At 33.8% G+C, this 14333-nt stretch overlaps 1 protein-coding gene and 1 non-coding gene across 4 annotated transcripts in view; one reads left to right on the top strand and one right to left on the bottom strand.

Annotated features, from left to right (window-relative positions):
• LOC133197723 (kinesin-like protein KIF12) overlaps positions 1–14333 on the top strand; it is a 45595-nt gene that overhangs the window by 17386 nt on the left and 13876 nt on the right. For 2 of the 3 annotated variants that reach the window (XM_061333903.1, XM_061333902.1), the window contains exons 5-7: positions 1586–1661; positions 3763–3900; positions 5217–5352. In XM_061333903.1, coding sequence (XP_061189887.1) covers positions 1586–1661; positions 3763–3900; positions 5217–5352 — 350 coding nt within the window. Of the gene's footprint in view, positions 1–1585; positions 1662–3762; positions 3901–5216; positions 5353–11319; positions 12960–14333 lie in introns of those variants that run through there. The other variant, XM_061333901.1, reaches the window with a different exon arrangement.
• Trnas-aga (transfer RNA serine (anticodon AGA)) lies at positions 1345–1418 on the bottom strand. Its single transcript has one exon. It is a non-coding gene; the product is annotated as a tRNA-Ser (tRNA).

A 14333-nucleotide genomic window follows, 5' to 3' on the forward strand; every position in this document is an offset into this window, starting at 1 on the left:
CGGATAAATGATAAATCGTGAACATAGTGAAATTAAAACCATTGTGGTTATTTCCCATTCTACAGTAAGTTAATTACTGTAGTGAATCCTGTCCTTATAACACATATAATGGTTACAATGATTCTCAAACATACATAATATGTAAGTTAAACAGTTAAGATACATGTATCATGTTATTCATGTACATTAGGAGATATAATATGGGCAAACAGTGAATTTCAAAATCTACCAAAGTCTTAAGTTTAATTTTGCATTGTAAATATGATTGTTTATATCAAAAGAAAGAGGATATGTGCAAAATGATATTCATAGAAAGGAATTATTCTACATGCTTGACCTGAATAAATTTGAATCTTGGCCAGGAGTAATTGTAGAAGTAGGTCAGGATTAGGGGATTAGGATTATGTCCTTATAAGTGCAAAGTCTCAGTCTGGGGTTTTATCTGTTTACAAATATGAACATATACTTGATAAGTAAAAGAACAAGTTGATTCAAAGAAAATAAATCACTTCATATATTTAAGGCCAAACAAAAAAATATGTGTGGTTCCGGTTACACTTCCAAAAAAATTAGGGTAGGTAGGTAGGGATTTTTTTTTTTTTTTTTTTTTTTTTTTTTTTTTTTTTTTTTAACAAAATGATTTTCTTAATTTTTTTCTAAATAATACCTATCATTGCTTTGCAAATGGCATTTAGATGTGGTGTGATAATATACTAGTCAATATTGGTAGGGGACACCTACATGCTAGCTTGCTTTGGATTTAACACTATTAAACACTTGCACTATGTTTTGCAAGGAGGCCGTCATTGCTGAAACTAAAACTTAAACTGGATCCATTGATGGAAATCGGGGGAAATTCCGGAAAAAATATGAAAATTGCCAAAAAAAGGTTTAGGATTGGGGGTATAAATTAGGGAAGGTCGGGTAACCGGAACCACACATATTTTTTTATTTGGCCTAAGTAATATGTGATAAACACAAATGTGGAATTGTTATGTACATGTATACAGTAAAACTTGTTTAGTACTTAAACATAGATATATCAAATTTATGGATAGTGAAGTTTTTTTGAATCCCTGGCATTTCATTTTTAAGTCAATTAGTAAGGAGGCATATTTATTAAATGATACAAGTAATTTTACCTGCAAACACTTAAACTGCAGTTCTGCCATGTGGGAATCCATTTGGAGACTATGATGTTCCTTATTAAAATTTATCAAAATAATTTACAATTAGTTAATATATGTTTAAAGCACACAATGTTTAAAAAAAGTAGATATGATCACATAATTAATTGAATATTCCTGACATATAGTTGTTTAACAGGAGAGGAGAATAATGCGATGGACCAGACTGGAATTCGAACCCAGGCCCCCTGAATTTCTAGTCAGGTGCTCTACCAACTGAGCCATCTGTCCACTTGTGATCAAACCCCTCTGGCCGCCACTTTCCTCCCTCCTTAAAGGTTTTCACCCCCGAAGACACCAACCCAGGCTCTTCCCTGGCAGGTCTTTCACCTGTCACATCCTGGTCACCAAATTTACTTTTTATTCTTACTGAAGAAATATTTGATTCTATTTTACAGATACGCCTGCACTGCCCTGGCCTTTGGACAGACAGGAAGTGGAAAAACACACACCATGACAGGGCCTCCACAACAGGTAAAGGGAACCATGGGATATGTTTCTCGACTTCATGATTTCTCGTTTTTTTTACCTCACTAAATACAATAGTGATGAATGCACTTACCGTCAATGGAATTCTTCTATCCTTTAAATTAAGAGGACAATTTTCCCCAAGTGTATAATCCTAAGCTATAGTTTACTTTGCTTGATATGATGAAATATTTTTCTTATGCAGTTTCTGTCAGGTTTGAAATTTGTCAGCATTAAAGACACACCAATTTTTTTTTAAGCTACAGCTCCTCTGTGATCTGTTTTTTCACCTAGATATCAGACTTTTGTGTATAGACATTAACTTAATGTAGAGTTAATCTGAAAACTATGCATAAACCATACATGTTTTAAAATATTACTGTTGTGCTGACTTCATTAAATTTGAACCTTAAGTCAGTGTATTGTGTTCTAGAACAGGTGTATAGTGGAAAATATAATATTTAGAAATTTGTATAATTTTTTTATTAGCAAAATCCTACAAAATGAGCTGTATCATTTTATTTCTTTAACTATCTATCCTTAGAAGAGTGAGGGGGTAAGGAGATGTATTGTTTGCACTCTGGCATGTAATTGTTTCTGTTGACTAGAAATGTCAGAAAAATATCTGTAGAATGTTTCTCTTTAGTCTTTGTTTTCAGTTAAGAGTAGATTTGCATTGTAATACATGTATAGATGCAAGGTAAAAAAAGACTGGCCAAGTACACTCTTCAATGATATTTTGCATGTACAAACCAGGCCTTGAGACCATAAACTGAGAACAGACTTAAGTCAAAATTTTGATTTTGAATATCTTGAGTTTTATTTAACATGTGTACTTAAAATTCTGCAGGTTTGTATATTATTCCAATTTTAACATATGATGAAAATTTTGTTTTCTTATCAATATTATTTCAAAAGTTATATTGATTTCAAATTTTGACTTAAGTCTGTTCTCAGTTTATGGTCTTGGGGCCGGGTACTTATAATTTAAAAATTAACTTAGGATACTGAAAATATTGAAATTTACATGTGGAACACACTGAGTGCCTTGGAATGAACTTTAATTAGTGGCAATGATAATGATCACATCATCATTTCTTTTGTTGAATTAATATATCCGACAAGGAAAAAAAAGCAAAATTCTCAAGAAATAAAATTTTCCCTGCATTTGTTTTTAACAATTAGCATCTAATTTTCTGTGGTTAGCAGTACTGATTCAGTTTTATTATTTGAAGCAGAAATCACAAACTGTAGTCTTTTATCTAGAAAAAGTAAATTACACAGTAGTCCCTATTCAGGCTGCTATTAAGTCTACTGGCAGTTTTCAGGGGAATTATGAATTAATTCAATGTTTAAATTAAGGTAGAACTTTGATATGATCTTTGTTTACCTTTACAGTCGTGTGAAGAAGAGGTGTGTACAGGTGTTGAAGATCCTCAATTTTGCCCCCTCCCCTTAATAATATCCTATTTTACCCTCACCTGTTTTGTCCACTCCAGACTTGACCATTGCTGACCATTACTAAAGATGCCTAGTTTCTTATTACTCACATGTTTGAAGAATTTGAACTTCTTGAAAGAAAAATTAATAGGTCCATTTTGTGCTGCTATGTATCTATAATCTATGTGCCACTGGGCAACTAGGCATGGATGTTCCCAAGATTCATGTGTACACAACTAAGCATGTTTCATCAAATGTTGGGTCTGAGAACAGTTGCCCAGTTCATCAGCTGCCAACTGGTTTGAATTAATACTTTAAGAAAATTTAAAAATTTTATATTCATTTATATAAAAATTTTAACAATCTCTTTGAAACAAAGCAGCTGAATGTTTTGTCATGCATGGGGAATGTTGCTGGGTCATTAACAATGCGAGATGTTTATAATTTCTACTTTTCACATCACTTTCACCAGTGATTTATGATATGTCACAAGTGCACTTTCTGACACCATGTATGGACATTTTGCACGTCTTACCAATCACATCACTTTTCACTTTTCCAACTTTACGTTGAGCTTGCTTTTTTTGTGATGAAGTGTAGACTGTATTTTACCTAGCACCAGTTTACATGCTGCCTCTGTGATTGATATTGATCTCCTGATTTACAGTTTGAGGGCGGGAAGCACCCAGACCCCGACATGGTAGGGCTAATGCAGCGATCGTTCGCTTACCTTTTAAAGCAGGCTGAGGGTGTGAGTGGAAATAAGGTCATCAGGGCCTCCTATCTAGAAATCTACAATGAACAGGTAAATACAACAATGAACAGGTAAATACAACACCTGGCCATCTTCATTGAACAGGTTAATGTCATATCTGGCTATCCCAGTAGTGGATATTATATAGCTAATAAACCAGGCTCATTGAACATGATAATGTCATATCTGGCCATCTTTATAATATTACCTGGAAAATTATAGGTACACCACGGCAGATACATAGGACAAGTAAATGTCACATCTGACCATATGGTTAATCATTGAACGGGTAATGTCACACTAGACAAATAACTTACCGTACATATCTACATCGAATGAATAATATCACCGGAGCCAGATCTAATTCTAAAAAGAAAAAAGAATACTGCTGAATGTTTTGATAAAACTGCAGCTTTTTTATTTAATGATCATGTCATGAATTGCATTTGAATACTCTGTTGTCCCACTAATGCTTCAGTCCAGTTTTTGTAAAAGTTTCAAGTAATTAGTCCAGGAAAAGTGTTCTGTCAAGGAAGCTAGAATCTCTTGTTGTAGTTAATACAGCAAATGTGTATGGGACAGTAACATCAAGCTTTTAGGGAATTAAAATTCTAATACTCGGCACCAATAAATGCTTTCATGACAAGAAATTGTGGAAGGCACATGGTAATTAAGCTTTTCTTAATGTTCTGAGGGTAAAAGACTGGGGAAAGTGCTTCACAATACTCTGTATGGTGTTAATTGGTCCAGTTCCTTTCTTGTGTGAAGGTTCATTACGGACAATAGGGAGAACTTCCTCCCATTAGTTTTTGCTTCCTTTAGCATTCAAGTCAGCCATTAAACCAATATACCATACTGATTAGACATACACAACTGTAACAGCACACTTTAAGGCTCTCCCCAAATACTAATATTAGACTTAGGTCCCACGAGGAGCAATTTTTAGTATATACACATGTGTATGTGTTTTGCATCTTAGTTATAGATTTGATTGAGATGAAGGAAATTTATTTGACCTATACACTTGATTGATTTACTTGTAAGGTCTTTCTTCATTTCATAATATAGATCTTTGGACTTCTTAGACCTGTGTTACAATGCATGCCATGTCATATACAGTCAACCCTTGTTATCTTGAACTTGAAGGGACATGGAAAAAAAACAAACTGAAAGATATAAAAGGATTTGAGATGTTCAGGTTAAAATACTGAAAGAAAAAGTGATTCCAGGGACTTCCAACTCCCTTTGACATGTCCTTTGTATTCAAAATATCAGCGTTCAAGATACCAAAGTTCAACTGTACAGCTAATTGATAAAATGATATATTTACTTCATTGAGGCTACTGAAATTAGACCATTACTTGTAGGTGATAGACCTTCTGAATCCAAACCAGAAGCGCTACCTGATGGTGAGGTGGTCTAAAAATAAGGGGTTTTACGTAGAGAACTTGTTTGTGGCGGAGTGTGAATGTGTGGACGACCTCATGGCAGTACTAGAGGAAGGTTAGTTTGACCAATCAAATCTAAGTTATTTCTTTGCTCTGAAGTAGTTATAAAAAAATATAGTTATTCAGTACAGTTGAGCTTTGTTAATCCAGAAGCTTGTTTCTCAAGAAGATTATTTGGATTAATGAAGTGTCCAGACTACTGAGGCCCTTTGCCCTTTGTGTAATAGGTAGATATAAAGGTAAATTCTGTTCCCCACCAATTCCCTCCCCCTCCAGATTATTGGTGTCAGGTTTATTGAGGCTCAACTGTATTTAAAATTTAGCATATTATCCCCAAGTTAAAACATAAACTTAGAGTAATACAAACAGCTAGGTTCACTTTATGCAGAAAATGGCCCTGTTGATATACCAGTTTATTTAGTAACCCCCTGTGTCTCATTTCAAACATCAGTATACAGACTTAGTGCTTCATTTCCTATATCAAAGTTTGATCTGAGAGCCCAGGTATTGGAAAACAGGCTTTGTGATATTGCAGTGTTTTTTAAATTTTGCAGAAAACTTGCATATTTGAGTACCTTCAGCAAAGAAATTAAAACAAGTTTTGTAATCTTCAGAATAACATCTATCATTATATAATGCACATTTTGGATCTGAGGTTGTGCTTTCTTCAAAATATTGAAAAACAGATTAAATTTTTGGCCACTGTAGAAGCAATTTTCAGGATATGTGAATAATGACGCAATTCATGACATCATTTAAGCATTGAATTATTATTGTTTGAAAGATGTAGTCTCATAACTGCAACAGTGTCTGTAAACAAATTGAGCAACGTGAGTTAGCATGTTATGAAAATTTGTTTGCAGACAACATTGCAGTTATGAGGCTATACATCTTTCAAAAAAATAGTAATTCAATGTTTATAATTACATTTTTTTAAATCACTGCCTTATCTGCTAATGTGATTTATATTTCAAAATCCTGTATCCTTTGGGTAAGTTACAATTAATGAAAGATCCATTCCAACAGCTTCTACCGTTAAATTCTTCAGTGTGAGCATTGATTTTGATTTTCGCTTATGATGTTACACTTGAAGGTGTTAAGTGTTTGTGACGTCAACATAAAATTCTGAACATTTTGACCTTCCCATCTGTGTTATGGTGTATTGAATGCCGAAGTTTTCCACACAGCAAAATACATGTGGAATGTAAATATATAATGCATCGAAAATTATGTCATTTTCAACAGATATACAGTCACCATGGGTCTAAGTAATACCTAATGCATTGTCAATTAAAACTAAGCAGTTTTGATTTTTCACAAATTCACAGGGCCAAAAAAGGCCCTATGTGAACCTTGCTCTTTTCAACATTGAACCTATTAGAATTTATCATTGTTGTGGAAATTTCAATAAGCATGGGAAAATATGACTGTCTTGTTAGATTTTATCAATTCTTTTTCACCCCCTTTATTTCACCCATCACTTTGACAACAACACTTCCATGGTGCTTGTAAAGCCAAAAAAAAAAGAAAGAAATAAAGTCAGTACCTAGTTCTATGATGTACTCTAATTAGGGGTAGATATCCTAACAAACTCATTGATATCTATGGTTCATCAGTCTGACAGCAGAAATGGGGCAATAATTAACGGTAAATTTATCACATTCTTTAGTTACATTATAATTATGGTCTAGCAAGCTCATTGATTACAGTTGCTGTGTGTATTTAAATGTTTTTTTTTTTATTTTCTCAGGTCTCATTTTCTGTGCCGTATGAATGATAATGTTACAACACGGCTAGTCATTCATTGATTCCTTTTGTTGGAAAATCACATGTCAGAATATAGCAATCTTTAAACCATTTATAATTGTCCCCATAAGAAGTGTTCCAAACATGATTGATTTATGAAAGGAAAATAATTTTTCTTCCATACATTTGTTTGATATTGATCTGACTTGAGAGCCTTTAAATTTAATTCCAGAAATAAAACATGTATTATACCTCTCATTCAGGTTTTTAGACATCAGTTTCTTTTAAAATTTTTAAACTTTCTTCTAACTTGCTACTTTAAAAAGTAACACAACAAGAGTGGCTTTATATAATTTTATGGTGTAGGCAGATTTTGGTTCTAAGGTCAAGACTATAATAAAGTTCCTACACTTGAGTGCCTGCTCTGCATTGGTCTGTATTCAAATTATTGATCACGGAGTCAAGTGTTATTGGTAAAACTTGGAATATAAGTTGAAATTTAATGCTTCCAAATTAAAATTCTGAACCAGGAACAAAGTTGAAGTGCATCATCAGAATACTTAATGTAAGCTATTTACAGAAAGACTGACCACTTAAGTTCTCATTAATTTAATTTGAAACATAAGATGTCATTTTTATGATACCTGTACCAAAAAATTAAAGTACCATACATTTAAAAATGTTTCAAGTGCAGTGATGAGGGTGGGAGGGGCAGAGAAAAGGGTAAAGTTTGGGCATGTGACAGATGTCTGAATGTCATTAAATCATTATATTTAGATGAACCGATATAGGGGTCAGAATATGAGGAGAAGAAAATATATAGTTTTGTTTAACAAAGATAAAAAGATTGAAGAAAAATATATCGGTTAAACAATCAGTCTTCGTTGTGATAATTAATGTATTTATTTAGTAGAAGTGATTAGTTGCTCATGCAAGTCCCTGATGTGGACCATCAAACATGCGTTTTATATTGGTGAATGGGAGAGAACTCTAGTTCAGTTTTGTTCACGGTGAAAAAAAATCAAGTTCTTTCCCTTACTCTACAGTGACTTTTTTTTCTTCAAAAAAAAAAAAAAAAAAAAAAAAGATTGCTAAAAATATTCATTAAGCATTTTTGGGGTTACCATACAAGTGCCAGCTAGGACCTTTTACATATGTATTCATTGATTAATGGAATTAACTTTGTGAATTTTAAAACTGCTCTGCACTAATCTGATATGATTACAGAAGAAGGAATTTTAATTCCATTATCTACTGGTCAGAATAATTCAAATCACTGTAGGTTTTTTATACAATTGTTAGAAGTCACTGTAAGAATATTTCAGATCTTTGTAGGTTTTTATATATTGATGGAAGTATACTCTCTGAAAAAGTCTGAAAACAAGGGAGTATCTCTCTCATTGTCATCTCATGAAATATTCATTATTATAAGTGTTAATTGACTCTACATGATTGATCATCATTACATGTTTACATGTAATCTTAGTTTACTGGGTGTTTTTTAATTAAATGTTTATCTAGTTCCTCTCAAATATTAGCCATTATAATATGAAGTCTTAAAGGGAATAAAGATTGTGCATTTCTGTCCTTGAGATTAAAATGAAAGTCCGAATATAATTTGTCTTATTAAAAAAGGAAAACATACTTATTCCTCACAGATATGGAAAAAAAAATCTTTCAGTTATATATACATGTCATAAATAATTTGAATGGTATTGATTCTATTGATGACATATTTTTCTCTGTTATTTGCTTTGTGGAATAAATAGGAAATAGTCCCCCCCCAAGCCTGTAATCATGGTATATTTCTGACTTTTTGAACTTTTCACATTTATACTAGCCCTATAGCTATTTCTAAAGTCAACAGATGAATATGCCCAGGACAAATGGAATAAAACTTGTACAACAGAAAGTTATTATTGATAATAATGGGGAATCAAGCCACGTGGAAAATTGTCAATACTGCCCAGTAAATGATTTCTGTAGGAATTCTGTATACTGGGTTGGGATTGACAATGGCAGATAGGGGAGGACAAGAACAAAAAAGTTTACATATTGAAAGGTGGGCAAACAGTGGCTATGTAAACACTGCAGATAAAACTATCTGCACTGTATAATAGAGACCTAACAACATTTATCACACAGTTGGAAATTTTTTTTGGAAATATTTCGGTGTTGCGTTTGTGATCATTGCATTGCCATCTCTTTTATATAAATTCTTGGTGTGATTCGTTTAATCCGAGCAGAGGAAATTATAGTAGCCAGATCAAATAAGCCCTGAGAGATTAAGTCCTGCACCTCTTATACCTCTGCCAAGTCTTAATAATAAATATTTTAAACCTACAAAGACATTGTAATAGTCCAGGATATATTCTCTCAGTTTGTATATACTGGCTAAATCTGATCAATATTGAATCTCGCTGTAAACAATTATACCCAAAGATAACCATTTCATTTCAATGTGGGACGCTCGCTTTGCTGGAGTTTTAAACATCGTCGGATCATGAGTTTGGTCTGTCTCTCTTGTGTTCTCTTCCTTTTGTGTTGAATGACCATATCTGTGTTTGGATGCTGGGTGGGTTTAGTTATGGAAATTTATCAGTGTAAAAACCATGTGTTGGAATGTAGAATTCACACCTGTAATTAGTGAGGTATATAAGACAGGTAAACTAAATAATTTAATCAGAAGATGCACTAGTGAATTGTATTAAAGATAGGTTTTTACTCCAGACTTAATTTTTTAATTTAAAGTTTTTGAACCTTAGATGTTTGTGTCCACAAGTAAAGGGGGGGGGGCTTTTTAAATCATGCTTTGCCTGCACCTAAGGCTATGGCTTAGAAATTTAAATTGAAAACAAAGAACTTGTCTTATCAAGTTATCTTGAAAAATATGACCTGATGAATTCCAGAAGAACAAATAAGAAAAACTATGGTATTGTTTTCACAGCTTTGTGCTAAATGAGTTTTTCTTGTAAATTCATTTGTTATTTGTCACTTAGGTTGTTTTATTAAGTCAGAAGTTTAGTAAGGTTAGCTGTAGGGTATTTAATTATCAACAAATACAACAAATGTCTGAGTTCTTATAAAATCACCATGACAGTTTACAAATAAAGATGAGGGTGGATTATTTAAATTGTCAAATTGTAGTTCTTAGCTCTTTGAAAATTGTGGCATATAAAATTCTCCACTTTGTTAACCATGTTGAAAGAAAAATTATATAAACTTTTCCTTTTATACATTCAGTAAAACCTTTTATGTACAGTGCAGATTTTCTTTTCTAAATTTTTAATTTGCCAAGTCAAGAAGTTATATCCTTGCTCTTGACTTCAAATAGGGAAACAGTTCTGTTTATATATACAGATATGGAATGGCTTGTATCCATATACAAAAAAAAGGCATCAGCATATCAAAAATAAAATATATCCATGAATTTAGCTTGTGAAGTTGGCTTATGACCATTGTATGACATAGTTTCATGTCTATGTATATTTTACTGCTGTTTAAAGGGTCCAGGAATCCAGGCCTTTCTTAAGTGGAACACTATAAGTTATAGGATTTACGAAAAGTTGGTCAAGCTCGGCCAGCTTAAGTTTTCATTTAAACTTTTCAATTCATTATACACGCAATAACAGTATCTATAATGATCATTTGTCAACAAAAGTGACTGTTACTGTTTGTCTGTGACAAATACCTGAGCTGAAACAACAGGAATTTAAAAACCATTAACAACACTACAGAACTATACATTAACTAGACACTTGTTCCTTGTTAGTACATTGTTAATTAATGTAGGAGTTTAACTGTGTCACATATAGTATTGATATGACAGATAGTTATTGGATATAACTAATGCTGGCTTTAAATGTCATTCAGGGCCTTAATGGGTGAAAGTACAGGGATTGTTTCTTTGTGTGTATGGAATGTTTCGCTCTTTGATATTTATGTAAATCAATCCAAACTCCAGTTAAAACAAAGCAGTTAGCACCTGTGAAATATTGAAATGACAAAAAAGAAAATGAAATGGGAAGAAGTGCACGTCAAATTTTTACTTTATGCGTAGATGTTGTTTATATGGAAGGATCTCGAGTCATTGATTAGGTTTTTCTTGGCAGAGGAATTGTATTTGATGTGAATTTTAATTCTGGAGGATAATCTCTTTTGTTTCTAAATCTATAAATGGACTTGATTCTTGTTCAGAATGATTTTAGAGTTGTGAAGCTAGTGTAGTTATGTGAAATTGGAATATTCACATATAAGAAATTTTGCTACCTTTTACTTCTTGTGAACAAGGATGAATACATGTATTAATTAACGTAAAGTTTATGATCATGAGTTACTGGTCAGGAGCCCCTAAAGAGTCTCGGGTAACTAAAACTAGTGAGGGGTCAAGTAGGGTAAGTCTGAGGGACAGACCAAAGTCTTACCAATTCTCTGATACCCTCAGACCGGACTACAGACCACATGTGGAGTTAGACAACAAAGGAAATAAGTCACCGAGGAAAAAGACACGTCCAACGTCCTTCCCTTCAGATCTAAAGGAACACGAGATTAAACACAACAAGGAGAATTTAAATCAAGATGTCCATCAAGGAAATAAAACTCACCGTGAAAGAGCAGAAGACATTAAGAATAATGTGAAGCATTCTAAAGTAACAAAACATAGGGTAGGAGTAGTGAAAAGTGAGGACAGCAAGCATGGAAAAGGACACAGCTCTGTACGCATAAACGATCATACTGCCCACAAACATACCCCAAAACAAACCAAAATGTCACACCATCACAACTCTAGCGCTAACCAGGTATGGGCAGAATCTCCTAGAAGTGAAGGAGGGACTCACAGAAGCAGACGGCATCAGCAGTTTGAAATCAATGTAGAGATTACACCACACCAGAGAAAAAGGGTTCCTGATCAATTAGATGATGGTCCGCTATCTACATACAGAGGCAATCCTGGGACTTTTCGTAGCCGGCCACAGGATAATCCATCCAGGAACCAGTATGTTCCGTCTCAGTTCTCTCAGCAGGATGGACGTGGAAATCATAGAGGAAACCAAACTCAAAGAGGCAAGCACTACCATGAGGATCAGACTTATGACTCAAGGTCACTCGCATCAAACCAAAGTGGAGAGAGCATGAAAAAAGTAAACAATAACAAAAACTCAGACTCTGTAGTGCAATATGTGATGAGATCCAAGACCAATTCTAGAGCCTCGTCCACATCTAAAGAGGCCCCATCCATAAGTGCTAAATATAATCCTGTCCAGAGGGTCTCTAATACGGCTCAGTATCTGGACAGTCCAAATGTTGGTGCTCCTTTTAGGGATGAAAAGGATGAACTTTATCATCGGAAGGAAGTGAAAATTGCCAGTTATGTACACAACAACACTCAGCAGAGGTATATAGATGAGAATTCTGACTCTTCTTATTCTTATAATAGTCTGCCTCAAAGTAATGGTGAACATTCTGGAAATGGAAAGTCAGTGCAGTTTTCTGATGATGCACGCAGTAGTTCCGTGTTGAGGACAACTCAGCAGCTAGGTCCTCAATCCTATCAGGGTGAGAGGCCAAATATGCAAAGAAATCTTAACAGTAATTCTAATGGACAAATGATGAATGTTAAACCTACTCAGGATAACCACGATCAAAGAAAACCTTACCTGCAGGATAACCTACCAATGCAAAACTCGGCCAATCAGACAAGCAATAAACTAAATCAGGAGTACAAGTTCCCAGAATCTGAAGATGAAGATGAGCCATTAGATTTGGGTGACATTGATTCTGTTTATGAGGGAAATGATGCATATATATGCTATCTGATGACGGATGATGGTGGAATGGCCGGTCCGTTGCGTCTGGACATTGACGATGTCCAAGTTGGCCTCCCCAGTGAGGTACGGCTTAAGGAGAACGAGCCAGGTATTGTATCCAAATTTATTCTTTAGACCATTTTATGGCTGCTAGCAGAAATTGATTTTATTTACCTCTGTCATTTTTTTTAGTGTCAAGGACCTTAACAACAAAGGGAGGGAATTTTTATGTAAATTTTTGCAGCTTGAGAACCTTTAACGGAAGGCTTGCCATGTTTGTTTTATTGTATACAGACTTTGAAGTACACACTCCTAATCTGCCTTTATTGAGGCTTGAATTGATATGTCTAATGAAAAGCTACCTGAACATGCTCTCTCTCATGACATGCATGGAAACAATATACACAATCCATAAATTTTTTTTTCATTGAGAGTAATTCTGATTGAGCTGCTATTGAACTTTACTTATGAAATACAGGTATATACATTGGGGAAATAAGAAAAATTACAAAAACGTACCAAACATTTCTGAGCTTCTTGTCAGCGTTACATGATAGAGGAATGTCCACCGAGTTTCCAGATTTATTAATGATAGGTAACCCCTACTGTTTTATCAGCTTTCTCAATTATTAAAGATTCTCTTCATATTAGCTTGATCAGGACTTAAAGGCTTATGTCCGAATCCAAGATTTAATGAATTTTCAGTAGTACCGGTATATCTGAACCATATCATTTCTACAACTGGGAGATGGTTAAGAAAAGAGAATCTAAAATGGAATGTTCACATGTCATTGGTTTGATAATGGTTATGTCTAATGGTAAATGTTAACCTAAACCAGAGTTTCATAATACAAACAGTAGAGCTATAGTCTCTCCAGAGACTTGTAATTGTTGAATTGGTACATGTATTTAGTCATATGATCATCACACAGACACATTACTTGTTATACCTACCCGGTATACGGCCTCTGATCCTGTCAAACAATAACATTATCCTATGCTGTGTATAGGGAAAAGTTTCATCCTATTTAATTTTCACCCCTTTCAGTCTCATCACAAGTGGATGAATTTAATAGATGCAAATTCAAGGAATACAGTATAATCTCAAATTTACATCCATTGAATATTTTCTCCCTTATTTCTCATGAAAACCAATTCACACATTCAATCTATTAAAGCTAAACTAGTTAGAACTGTTTGTGAAGCTGTGTGAGATTTTTTAAGCAGTGGGCTCTTCCATCAATGAAACATACAAAATTGTACCATGAGTTAAAGAACAACAATACAATATTTAAACCTGCTTTATAATTATGATTATTTACACAGACATAAATAAACAATAAAATATCTTTCTTTGTTATTACAGGATTAACTGTTGCAACTAATTACATACCCTGCTTAACTGGGCTATGTATTTTTTCTGCAATAGTTGCAACCATTAATTTCTGCATTAACAAAAAAAGAAAGCATAATTTTATTACAA

This window comes from Saccostrea echinata, unplaced genomic scaffold (assembly GCF_033153115.1).
Source record: "Saccostrea echinata isolate AGI-Se365-2 ecotype Australia unplaced genomic scaffold, CSIRO_AGI_Sech_v1 ptg000030l, whole genome shotgun sequence".
Taxonomy (NCBI): Eukaryota; Metazoa; Mollusca; class Bivalvia; order Ostreida; family Ostreidae; genus Saccostrea; species Saccostrea echinata.